The 14,597-nt window shown below is 29.8% G+C and overlaps 1 protein-coding gene across 1 annotated transcript; it reads right to left on the reverse strand.

Moving 5' to 3' along the window:
• Positions 1-1,044: 1,044 nt before the first annotated feature.
• On the reverse strand, positions 1,045-8,711 carry LOC121131585 (brachyurin-like). Its single transcript, XM_071893986.1, is given in 8 exon segments — positions 1,045-1,348; positions 1,390-1,625; positions 1,675-1,923; positions 1,926-2,027; positions 2,088-2,112; positions 2,168-2,284; positions 7,981-8,163; positions 8,679-8,711. Coding segments are annotated over 8 exon segments (1,122 nt in total). The 3' UTR covers positions 1,045-1,171.
• Between the last annotated feature and the right edge of the window lie 5,886 nt (positions 8,712-14,597).

Here is a 14,597-nt window from a genome sequence, read left to right on the forward strand (position 1 = left end):
TGATTCTTCATGCAAGGATCGCTTCTTTGACTCATAATGCAAATTTTTACAAAAATCCTCTTTGTTATTAGAATTGGTTCAGTGGGAAGGAAAAAAACCCAAAAAAATTACTTGAAAAAATCATAATTACGCATATTTAATATATATATATATATTATTATTTCATTGTGTTTTAAAAAATGAACTAAAAGTAGAAAATAATTCAAGAAATCTGATAAATAACGAACCAACCAAAATTTATCAAATTTTTGTCCTTATGGTTATTTTTCTTTACGTTGTGCAAGGTATCTATTCATCAAAAAGTTTCTAATTTCATTTTGATATTTTTTTAAATTTAATTTTGAAAAACCGTAATAATTAGTATTTACCGTTGCAATTTTTCAAACATTGTTCACATTCTGATTTGTTTGTCTCCTATTTTAGACAACACATTGAAATTTTTATCATTTATTACCATGAAACGCCTGAATATTTATTTATCAAAAATATTATTTTATTTAATTTTTCTAAATGTCAAACTTAAATTCAATATACGAACTTTGTAGAAAAAAAGTTCATTTTTCTATTGATTTTCCATTTATTTTCTTCATTCACCTTTACACTTTTGGTAATCAAAACATTGTTTTGACATTTTTGTCAAAAGCTGCAATTTTTTGAAATTTAATTCCAATATATATAACTTTTTGAGAATAGCTATGAATTGTTGATTTTTTTTATAAAGTTGTAAAAAAATAATATTTGAATTAATTTTCTTTCGAAAAAATTTACAATTTAAAATTTTTCTTGATTTTCATTTGTAAAAAAATTACGAAAACTTAGCCCCCTCCCCAAAAAAATATAAATATTTAAATAAACATATGTATTCCATAATCATATTTGAAAAATACTTTTTTGTTTATTTTTGTGTTGACAGCCAATATCTATTTTTATTGAGGATAATAGGCGTTTAAATAAATTACGTATAATATATTTAGGTCAATGAAGTTTGTTTCATGTTTCCTTGATTTAACTATTGTTCCCAGATATGAAAGATTAGCAAGTAAGTATTTTGACTTTTGAACTGTTTTATTATTTATCGTACAGTTATTGTGAAATGACATTTTTTTATTACCAAGCTCGAGATATTGTATAATAAGTCATTTAAAATATATTTGAAGGATTTTTCAATGCCTTAAGCTTCAATTTTCCTTCCTGTGTTCTCCTCAATCCATTCCAAGAAAGAAGTGACTCGAGCAAATCCTTGAGGCTTTCCATCATCGCAAGTGTTTCCTCCAACAAAGCTTGCAACACCGATTTGCATGTATTTTCCATCTTCAATTTCATAATTCATTGGACCTCCGCTATCTCCCTAAGAATTTTAAGCTTTTTATAATATCGAATGCATAAAACACCCTTATGATCAGAAGAATCGATGCAAATAGAATTTTCATTGATCTTTGAACCATATGTTTGAGCACAAACATCATTTCTGATCACCCTCAATCCATTGACATAGTGTAATTCGGGTACCATAATAGGATTTGGGAATCCTCTGATAAATCCCCAGCCTGTGGACGTGACATTTTCATCAGCAAAAGTTTTTCCCACATCGGAGTACTTTGGCAAGCAAATGGGTCGAACATATTCTGAAATTAATGTCATTATTTTTCCCATGAAATTAATTAAGAAAATTACCATTAAACTCTAACTCTTCCTTCAGTTTGATTAAAGCAATGTCACTATGAGATCCGAAATCATCATTGCTAAAACCTGGGTGAATAATATGCTCATTAGAATACATTATTTGCTGATGAGGCTCATCCTCGGTGTAATCATGAACTCCAGCAGTGATACCGAATCTATTAAATGTATGCACACAATGGGCTGCAGTTAGAATATATTGCTTATTCACAATGGATCCTGTACAGAGTTCAGACTCCATATATTTTTAATTTCGATAGCAACGACCCATGGAAATTGATTGGGTTCAGCTTCTTGTCCACCAATGATTCTCGAGGAGAGTTTCTTATTTTCAATTCCACAAATATCTATAACACATACGTAGCAGAAAGTATTAAAAATACATAAAAGTTTCTGTTAGCTTTTACCTTCATATTCAGCTGAAGATGATTGCTGAAAGGGAATGTATTGCGTGATAGCTCAGGATATTTATTTATAAATCACTTACCAAGAATGCAATAGATAAAAAAAAAAAAAGGCAAAGAATAACTTCATTATGTTGATGGAATACGAGTCTAATGTTAGTAGAGTATAGAAACTTTTTATATACTTCATTTCTTCTTATCTGTTTGGAGGTATGGGACACTGAAAACTGATAATGTTTTAATTTACATGCTGTTAACGTGCCAATTTCAATCACTGTAGATAAATAAGATTTAATCTGCAAAAATAATTTGCTCTCCATTATTGACTTTAAATTAAGTTCGAATGATAACGCTGTATGTTTATTTAAAATTGGTATAGTAAAGAAGAAAGATAATATCTGGATTCACCATTCAATAAGACATACTAACTTGTAGCACTATAGACATAGGGGGAAACCGATAATTTTTGTACAACAAATTATTGCGAGACGTTTTTTTATTTTCAAGTATCAAAAAAGCTTTTTTAAAAATAATTACATCACCATTCAATAATATAATCAAAGAAGTTTGGAGGATTGTATATATATTTATAAATATTTTTGAAAATTAAAAAATCCAATTTAAATTTGTTGAAATATTAAATTTTCTACCCTTCCAGCACAATCCCTCCGACAATCAACTTGGTAACCCTAACAAGCTACTCCAAAGTCGATCTTCGACTTTACTCTGACTCCAAGAAGGACTGAAAATGATAATTTCGTGACAAATCTTCAATACCACTACTTGTATCTCTTATGTAGACAGATCAATGGAGGAGGAACTTTTGAAGATTTTTGTATGTTGTGTAATTATGATTTATTATATATAACAATAAAGTTAGAAGCTCATAGTTGAACATCTAACGGCGGATACAAGATTCAGTCTTTGTGTGATGGGAACTCATGCTCCAAAATATTACTTCTTGGAGTTTGGTAACCCCAAGAAAAAGAACGAGCTAAAAAATACATATGATTTTCATCACAAACTAGCGTAGGTGGACCTGCGTTTCCTGGGATATTAAGAAGTTTAAATGAATACAATTTTTTTTATATACAATTGAACATATTATGATCGAAAATCCTTTGTCCTGTTCTCCCTTCTTTTTTTCTGCTCTGAACCATATAATCTCCTTTAAAAAAATGTGCAAACTAAGATATTTACTAACATTCAGCCTAAATAATTCTTAAGTCAACAATAACAATTACTATTTATCTCTTAAGTACTTCCAAACTATCATTGTTAAGACAGGAGTGGCTTCTCAATTCCTCTAAGGGACCTCTTCCAGACTTTGGGATTGCCTTGCTCACAGCACCTTCTTCTTACCTTACTCTGATGTATTAATTGTTGGGTTGACCTTAGAGGCCTCTATGATATTTTAAGGATTCCCTTTTTTTATCACATTTCGAACATATAAGTCTGTTCTAGAAGACGGTTTTATTTTTCTAACTAAAAAAATAATTAGAAAGTATTCCCTCTTCTCTCTTTATACGTCATTAGTATTTCATATTTTATTATTATTGTGTATCAACAATATGCACTCTAAAATTTAATGGTTGTTAAATGCCTTGACTAAAACTGAAGGCACCCGGGATCGATTACCTCTTCAACTTGAATCACGTCATTAAAAGGAGGCAAGTTCTCTACTATATAACATATCGATAATTACTGCGTAAGATCTATTTTGTAACTTTGACGGCAAAAGTGCAGGGAGCCAAGGATGTAGCAGCTGATCTATGAGTCCATGTAATGTATCACCAAAGAAGCTTGACTGTCCAGGCTTGGACATAATACTGCAATGAACTTGGCAATAATGGAAAAGGCTTTGTGTTCTATTGCAATTCAAGATGGGTTTCAACGATTCCAAAGCAGTCGTTAACAACCAATGGTCACAGAAAACCATAAAATGGAGAACCTCTACTGACCATCTAAAGTATCTTTAACTGCCAAGACCTCACAGTTAAACGTGAAATTTTTTCGTTGGGCTTATTTGATTGTTCTCGACCAGAACCCCAATGGTGTCCATGAACTCTGATTCAATTACTAAAGAGAAGCACCGACTCAAGTTAACGAAGTATTGGTGGGGAGAGCTTAAGGGGTATTCTCGTTGAAAGGCTCATAGTTGTTCAAATCTGCAATTAAATGCATTTATCTTTAAAGAAGCAAAGGTCGACCTCTCGCAATCTAGAAAAAAGGAATTTTTGTTTAGTAAGATTGACCTCTCATAATTTATAGGGGAAAATGAAAGTACCTATATTACAAATTAAATGTTAGTCAAAAATTTGGAGGATTAGCCCCAAAAATAGTCAATATTGTTACTTAATTATTTATGTAAATAGATTTACATTGTGAATATATTAACAAAGGGTAGAAACAAAGAATTAAGGTTAGAAGAAAATAGACAGAGAGAGGGATGTTGAAAGAGACAAACTTTTTGTAACAAATTATGTTACATTTTTCTTCAGAATCTTTAATTTAATTTGAATAAATTTTTTTTTAATATTTATGCATCAGCTGTGGAAAATACTTTCAAAAATGGAAACTTATGAAATTTGATAGCTAGAATTCTACTTATTTTTATTTATGAATTAATTTTTTATTCAAGAAAACTTTAAATATACAATAAATACGTTAATAAAGTGTACGATGTATACGTGATTATAAATGACCCTGGATTCCTTTAGGGTGAATATTTTAAAATACTAGGTTACTTTATTAAAAGATGAGACTATTCCAGTTAATAAACAATAGATTTTTTTTTTTGTCCCCACGAAAGCGAAAGGGCAAAGGAATTATGATTTGCCCGAAGCCTAAGTGAGTATTAAGGAGAACATGAAGGACGTAGGGTACTCCCCAGCCTTCTTTACAAGATTAAAAGTGTGGTGACTGTCATAGTATAAAGAGATTCCCCTGTCAGCAGTAGACGTCGAAAAATGGGATTAATTCAGGACACGGATATAGCAATCACCAAAAGTCCGGGCAATTTGATAAAGCAGCATAGTATCGTATTTCGGGCATGTTAAAAAGAAGATCCTCAAAATGAAATAGTAACCCTCACAATTAGAAGACATGTTTGAAGAAAAGCAGATTTGCTATTATGAAGTTTTATTAGATCAGCTACAATCAGCTTTGTAAAGGAGGAGAAGGAAATAAACAAAAGCCGATGGATGAATTTCTCCAATATCAATTGTGAATTCTACTCTTAGTCCAACAACGACCTAGCATTATAACTCTGTCCCAGATCTGCATCAAATGAGAACATACGAATGATGGCTCAAGTGGGGAATATAATAGAAAATAGATGAAAAGGAAGTGATGAAATAAATAACAATGACCACTGGTAAGTCAAAGAAAATCTCTTCTTAAGATTTCAAATTAAACAAATAAATAAATAGGGATAAATCGAAAAGAGAAATGGGAGAAAGGTGAGCGGTAGACTAGGAAAGCAAGTATATGTCAGAACTCTGACACAAGTACGAAAGGTGGAGTTTAGAATGGAGAAAAGATGGACCCTTGTATATTTGTATTTAAAAAAAAAATTGTAAATGTAAAAAAGGGGGATGTTGCATATATATGTATGTTACCCCTAGTGGAGTACTTTAGTATTAGAGTACCGAAGATAATAGATATGTATAGATGGGGAGTGAAGGATAGAACAAGGTCAAGGGAAGAAGTCCAAAAATAAGGAACTATAAGAATATATTACAAGTTTGAAGAATGTTTTGGTGGAGATGAGCTACCTTCACCTGTGACGAGGGAGGAGAAGAAGAAGGAAATAAACAAGGACATGGGCACAAATTACTCAGATGGTGATGTTCAATTCCCCTCTGAGTCCAATAAGGACTTACAATTATAACTCCCCAACAAATCTTCAAGGTTACACTTCGTCTTTTATGAGCACACACGAATGTTCAATTCAGGTTTAAAAAATACCTGAATCGATTTAAAAAAGGAATTTAACTATTCAGGAATTAAATAAAAAAGACAATATCTAAGGAAATGAAAATATACTCTTCAGATTACCAATTCGGACAAAAACCCGAGCCAGCTAAAAAATGCTTACGATTTACATTAATAATTATCAGTAATATTGAAGTTATGAAATACCTCTTCTGGTAGGTTAACTTCTTGATTGTTTTATAGTTCCTACAAGAAATATCCCCCACGGACAGACTGGATCACAAAACATTAATATTGTAAACTCATCCTATTAAAATAATATTAGATTTAATATTGTATTCAAAAGAGATCCCTCTCCCTACCAGGTTAAACTTTTTTTTAGTGAGAAAACATATTTTTTTAAGGATTTATTTTCTAAAAAATGTCATTCGATAAAATTTTGCAGCGGAGAAGAAAATTAATTCAAAACTATCATTTAACCAAGCCCCAAAAATATAGTCCAACGGACGCCACTGACCAGGCTTTCTAGATTGGCCTTTTTTTTAGCCTGAATTAGTATTAAATATGTATTAATAGTTTTGTTTTAAGAACCCATTTTTCATGTAATTTAATTTAATAGGCTCTGGGGCCCATTAAAATATTTCAAGTGGCAATGTGGCCAAATATACTAAAAGGTAGAAATCCCTGCTCTCATCTATTCCAATCTAATATTCTTTAATAAAATATATTCTATTAATGTCATTTTCCCAGCTTTTTTCACTCCTTTATCTTTTATAAATCATTATCGACATTATTATTGATCTCACTTTAAAAAAATTAATACAAATGATAGTTTTGGCTTTGGGCTCAAAAGCAATCAGCAGTAGACTATTTTCGGATCTTTTGTAGGATTTTTGTAAGGGAGGGTAGTTAGCTAAGTTTTTCTGTCATAAAAGACAATTAGGGACTCATCAAATTCATTACAACATAATATAGTCTTGACTTAATTTTTACTTCATACACTCTCTAATTTTGAAATGTAATTACTTTGGTCTTATGTTATATGTGGTGTGAATTGAATACAGAAATTAGTGGACGGAAATTGGTGAGTATTTTTTTTATTTCCAAAATATGACAAAATCCATGAAATCCAATAATATTTATAATCTTAGGTTGACTATGGATATATATTTAATGTTAATATACCTACAAGTATGATAAATATTGAATTCAAAATCAACTTCGATTGATTGATCAGGATTATTTTATAATAATTCAAATCTCAGGTAATCAAGACAATGACGACATAAGTCATCATAAAGTAATCTATCTATTTTTGTCACTTATTTAATTAATTGAAAATAGATAACATAAAATCAACACAAACAAAAGAACTAAAATTAGACGGATAACAATTTCATTATAAGCCTCGAACACTTAGCATAAATGTTACCAGTTTTTAGGAATGCTTGTTAGAAACTTAAGATAGTTCCTGGTAAGGAACTTTCAATAGTATCATCAAAGAATCAAGGCGTTCAGATAGAGGATGGCGTAGATCCTTAAGAATATCAAGTAAATAACCAATGTATGTAACAAAATTGCTTGATCGCATTTTTAGGCAGATAACTTATTTTAAGGATCTCTTCCATGTAACATTCACAGGTTGCAGATTAATAATAATAATAAAAAAAAAAAATAACTGGAGGTACATCTTGGGAGAAATGGAATCATAATAGGGAAAAATAAATTCCTATAAATTAATTATTAATTAAAAAATTAAGCTCTCATTATTGTAATTTTACCTGATACGATCAAGAGAGATCAATGTTATCATCGGACAGATATGGCTCCAAATGCTAGAAAACAGCAAACTCCTAAAATATTTCTAAGGATCCAAGTCCTTTACAAATTTAATATAAATTTTTTCAGCGTGTTCATTGAAAACATTTTTCTCTCGAAGAAGAGCACGGGGAAGACTTACAATGCGAAATCCAGACTCTGCTTCAAGATTTCCGTTCAATTTAACGATAAGTAATTTAACCTTCATGACCAACGTGGAGGCTGATTTGTCTGTAGCGGAGTCGACGCCACCGCCTTCTTGGGATAAGGAATCATTGATCCATGTGTTTACATCAAAATCGCTTTTAGAAAATACCCGCACATCCTTCAATCATTAAAAAACAAATAAATAATTCTTAACTTAATGGATTTAATTAACAATACACATACCATTTTATTTTTTATAGGTATACAATAGAATTTGCTGACTGATAGTCCGTAAAAACAAAGAAGATACAACTTTACAGGCGGATGTAAGGATCGTAGAATTAAGAAAAGAAGGATTCTAAATATTTTGCTGTCAAAATTAAGGGCTGTTAACTATGACGTCAACACATCAGTTCCCGGTCTTACCAATACAAATTAGCAGGATTTTCCTTCTAGCAAGGAACACTGAATTTAATTTCAGTGTTGTTATGGTCCAGACATAGATCAAAATTTTATTTTGACAAACATACTTGTATCTTGATTTTGGTGTGTATTTATTTTGACTTAAGTGTAAATAATTTTATCATATTAATAAAGGTAATATTAAATACATAAATCGACACTTTAACATCTCACATCTTATACATTTTTAATAATAGCTCATTTGGATGAATTGGTGGAGATACATATTACTCCAAGTGACTCATCGGAAGTTCCGGGACACATTCTGTATGCGTTTGCATAGTTCACGAAAATATGAAGATCATGCTCCATGGAGCTAATTTCAATAAACTATGTTGGATGGAAAGTTCAAAATATAATAATGTTAGACTTCAATCACTCGATGATTTCCTTATTATTCTGCAATACCATCTCCTTTTATAGAATGCTGTCTCCGTCAATGTGGAATGTGTCGTGACGAAATTAAAATTTAAAAAATATTGTCACAGATTTTGGAGGAAAATATGATTAATGTAATAACTTATCGAAGATGGATACATACAGTTAGGTCACAACTGGAAACATTAGTGAAATCTAATCGAGATTTCGTCAAAGATTTTACAAAAAGTATTCAAAAATATTAACTGCATGCTTTTATAACCAAAATGCAATCCTCAAGCTTTAAAAGGGTGAAGAAAGATTAAGAAGATAGAAAAATGGTAGAGGTTTGTGACTTTTCTGAGAATCTTTTTTTCGTTGTTCAGTACGAGGTGCAAAGTTTTCACTGGAACAATTAAAATGGTAACACTTCACTCATTCGTTGGATATTTCAAGCAAAACACCAGCTTAAAACATGTTAACTTTGCAGTAATATCTGATTGTAACACTCACGATACTGTGAGTGTCCATTTATATATCAAAAAATATATCAAATGTGTTAAAGAAACCTGGTCATACATTAATTACTTAAAATACTTTTTGGACGGACAAAATAAGAATTGTAAGAACTTCTGAGACTTTTGCAACCACAAAAAATATTTTGAAATCTCAGCAGTATAGATTTTTTTGCAACAAGTCATGGAAAAGGTTTTTTTTTTTAAATATATTTTATTTTTAACAAATAATAATTCCGATATAATTACCTCTTTTTTAGTCGAAAAATATCAAAGGAAAGCTAACAATCTGTAAGTCAATTGCACATAAATTTCCATATCAAGTATTATTTTTGTCCATAAATCGAATTTTTTTATATTTTTATTTTGATTTATTTTTGACTTATACGTAGATTATGCCATATCAAATTAGTATAAAAAAATCAACCTTTCCGAATGATCAATTAATTTTGAGACACTGATCTCACAATAATTGAGTAATTTGATGTTGGATGGGCCCAGTAAATAGTTATATTAACAATTAATGTGTCCGGCACAACCTATCCATATGGTGCAATTGTTATTAACATCTTGGATTTGGAATATATTGTAACCTGCACTTGGAATAATATCCGATGTTTTACGAGTACATAGAAAGAGAGCTGTAAATATATGTAACTGAAAGTGTTAAATTTGAAATTGTATTAATTTATCTATTTAATAAATACACATAAATGATGTAATTTTGGAACTTTCCTGATAAAATTTTGAAATTCAATGCCATGCTGGGATAATTAATTTATATATTTAGCTACCTTGTAAAATTATAATTTTTAAAATGAAAAGATTTTTATTTAACTTGTACATTGCACACAACAAGAGGCTTGATGCAAAGTTGAATATATAAAAAATATTATCCGAAATATATGCATAAGTTTCTTTTATATTTCTTGTCTTACTATTTCATGAGTAATTTGCTTAATTACAATTGATGAAATATAGTAATTGTTTTATAAATCTTACCTTTTTTCTTTTAAGCACATTTAGTCGTATGACTTGTCAAAATAAAACTTGACACACCTAATGGCCCAATAAATCCAAAAGTTTTTTTTTTTTTTTAAATATACCGAGGGAAGTTCAGTGAAACGTTCAAAGTTTGACTCTTCAAAACTTACAAGAACAATTGTCCATAGATTTATGGGTAATTATGATTTGCTTTGGGTAATTGAAATGAGAGAAGCTCTTCTAAAAAAAGTAAGACATACAATATAATTTATAACAAATTAATAAAATAACAAATATATACTCAGATATTAATGTGTTCAGTGCTGACTGGAAGCAAGTGTTGCAGTTTCTATATTATTCTCAAGCAGAAGCAAACACACAAATAGTTGTTAATATTATCAATTATTTTGTCACTATTGTTAATTTCTTCCTTGAATCAAAGTGAGCTAGGATAAGGGTTGTATGCAATATATTTGTTACAGCTTCATGTAACTTTCCTACACTACCCTGCGACCCTGGCGAACCCGGAGCTTTGTTACAAAATTGTGGTGTTATAGAGGTTCATCAGATGTATCGGATTAATTGACGCTGGTTTTAAAAGGCCCCACACTACCCCGGGACACTGGCAAATCCAAGGAGGGAGAGTATCCAACCATATTTTCAGAGGCCCAAACTATTTATTACTTTATTACCACCCCTCCTCCTCATATATTGGAATATTTTTACTACTTGAAGGTACTTCCTTGCGGAATTGAACAAAAACATTTTTGGATAGTATCGATATAAGGAAGTTATCTTATAAAAATCATTATACCCCTTTGGATCATATTCATTAAGTTATTTTAGTTATTTTATATTAATTAAACTATGCAACTTTTTTAATACTTATTACAATTAGTCAAATAACGACCTTAATGAAATTTAATTTCAGAACATTTTTTATGCAGCCTTACCTAGCTTAATTATAAAAATTTTCATAAGAAAATTAGAAGTTAAATTGAATAAATCAATCAAAACCTTAAATTTTTGAAAACAAATATTTTGAAGTTATTATATAATTATACATTGATGTAAATTGCTCAATATTAACGATTCCATAAAGTATATGACTTGGGACATGATTGGATTGATTTATTGGTTCCAGTTAATGTATATTCAACTTTCAATGTCCAAGATAAAAATATTATCTATCCAAAGTTGCCAATTCATGATAGTTTCAACTTTTTATGACATCACCATCAAATACTTTTCAAACTGTATTTCGTAATGTTCCAATTACTTTGTCCCAGAAATTATATTATAAATTTCTGAATTTCTTTTGGTTAAGTGGGATCAATCTTCTGAAAACTTCAAAATTCTAACACCAAAAAACATATTTCTTTGTTGATATAAGTTTTTGGTTACATTGGGAAGAACAATGACTTTTAAATTTCTGTTTAATTTAGTTAAAAGTCTGGCTAGCTAGGGAGGTTCTGGTATTTTTTGTTTTCAAATTAAGATACAGTTCCTTCATTTGAAGTATAACTTTATTGTTTCTAAATTCTTAGATTTTGATAATCGTGGGAAACATTAAATAAATAGACGTCTGATAATACATTTCATTATTAAATAAATTTAGAAAAAACTGATTTCCTCAAATGAAAATGAAAGCATGATTTTTTTGTGTCAAGCTCATAATTTGTATAAAATGATCAAATATAAAGTTTAGCTACGTTATTAAGTCACAAAATTAAACACTAACACAATATTATCTTCAAATTAATATGAATTTATTTCATGATTTATATTTTAAATCAGTATTAATATATTTGTGATACAAAGAGAAACAGTTTTGTAATGCTATAGTGTTGGCTCGTGGCGGTCGTTAAGAACGCATTTTTTTCTTGGCCAGGATTAAAAATTATTTTTTATAGAGTGCTTAGAATATACTCTGGCAAACAAAAACGATGGCTATTTCCCCTCCCTCCTAGCATAAGGTTTATACTTTAGTTTTAGCTGTAATATATAGCAACTGAAAAAAAATATTGAAGAAAACTTAGCTTCCAAATAAGATCCTTCGTTTAAATTGATTTTCGTATAATTAGACCCATTTTGTAAAAACTGTAATTAATATATTTCGAAAACTGGAATGTTTTTTACGAATTACTATTACCTTTAATTTGAAAATGATTTAATTCAAGTGTGAATGAAGGTTATAATTGAAATTTTCGAAATATTGTTAATATTAATAATTTATGTTGGTTTTAGTTGGACGGCAAAAATGCAGTTGCATAATGAGGTTCATCTTGTAGAATGTTCTTACATTTTCGTGAAATTTTATATCATCATTCTCTGTATACTTGCCTTTTTCTATGGAGCGAGGTTGGTCCACTCCTTCTTGGTGGAAGCTTCTAGAGACTGGACACTCGCGAGAGGAGTACACACACCCTCCTTCAGATGCACCTAGATATAGTATGCTAACCGGCTGGCATCTGGAGAGGAGTTCAGATACATTTTGAGGTCTCAAAAGCCGTAAAGATGTATCTCAGGAAGGTCTGGGTCTGAGCAGTGTGATGACGCGGAGCTCCCTCTTGAGGGAAAACAAAGTTGTCCTCAAATTTTATTCTAGCACTTTCTTATCCGGAAGTTCGATGTCAGTATCTAAATTGAGCCGCGTCTTCCTTTCCCCAAAAATGGGAAGACATACTCCACTATCATCATTATTCATTATCCAAGACAAAGAGAGAATTTGAATTGAATTGCGAAAAAACATAAATAAGCGTTATAGCTGAGAGTTAAACTAGTATAATACTAAAATAATCGGTTAATAATCTAAGGAAATGAAACAAAGATAAAATTCTAAACAAAACAAAATAACAAAACATTTTTTATAAAGCTATTTGGTGAAACGGCGTAACTCAATGGACTAACTGAGTTGAAATATATAACTAAATAAATAATCATATCAAAAACTCAGATTGAATCTTCCAAAAGATTTACTTAAAAATACCCTCATTTTTACATGCTTTTGTTATTAAGACACCTAAATTTTACGATTTTTTTTAGTAACAAAAGACTTATTAACTATTAAAATGTTGTATGAACGTTACTCTATTGATATTGTTATCTTTTAGAAGTGGAATGAGAGGGACTTTTCCGTCATAATGTATTCAAATAAGTACATTTATGTACACTCAAGTACAACATCAAGTTGATACTAATTGAAAATATAAGAATATTTATTTAGATAAACTTGTTTACTTGTATATAAGAACTTAGATTTGTACATTAATGTTTGTAAAAATAAATATTCTTATCATGTACACTTTTTTTTAATGTTAGCTAATTAAACATTTTATTTAAATTATATGTTATATTTAGAAAGAGATAAAGTTGCCAAATTAACTAGGAAAAACAATTTATATCATGCATTTAAGAGTACTTGTCATTAATACTCTGTGAAATGTTATATTAAGAGAAAATAACTTACTTTTCATTATTATAAATTATTTTGAGTTTTTTGAAAATCAAAAATATTGGGTTCATATTTTGTGTATCAATGCTTGAATATTAAATTTAAAATATAATAAATTATAAATTCTTAACTTTTAATTTTGGATTTATTAAGTGTTTCTAAAGCTGTTGGAAACATTAAAACTTTAGGAAAGTATCTTGTTTTATTTTAATTAATAATGATTTATCTAAAGTCTTAGAATGTGGAACAGGCATGCTCAAACACTACCCGGGAATAACGCATAGAGTGACGAAGTTTTACTTAAGGGCACCATTGATGGACAATTTTAAGTACTGAGTCTTATTTTTTAATAGTTTTCTCTTACCGTAATATTTTTATCGTCTATATTTGTCGATATAGGCAAGATAATACTCAACCGGCAACAACTGACAGGAAAACGTGTCTTCAAGGTTACGTTCCTTCTTTTTTGAGCAGACACGAATTTTCAATCAAATTTTGAATATAATTGGAGAAAGTTCATCACGAGGAAAATTCATCCCTAACAAAACATACATTTGGAATATATCTTAATTTACAAGGGTATGAAATTGTCCCATTCCACTTTTGACTGAAGTTCCATTATATATGTCTACATTATTTCTATTAAAAAAAAGTACACAAAGCTATTGGATATTAGCCAAATTCTAAATTGATTCAAAATAGTTGGTTTTCTTACAATTAAGAATTTTTACAATTAACTGATTTATGATGACATCTTCAGTAAGAGTTATTTTTTACCCATAATCACATTTTACAATCTTCTTTAACATACCATGAAAGTGGTCCTTCAACTTTATACAG

Source organism: Lepeophtheirus salmonis, unplaced genomic scaffold (assembly GCF_016086655.4).
Source record: "Lepeophtheirus salmonis unplaced genomic scaffold, UVic_Lsal_1.4 unplaced_contig_8723_pilon, whole genome shotgun sequence".
Taxonomy (NCBI): domain Eukaryota; kingdom Metazoa; phylum Arthropoda; class Copepoda; order Siphonostomatoida; family Caligidae; genus Lepeophtheirus; species Lepeophtheirus salmonis.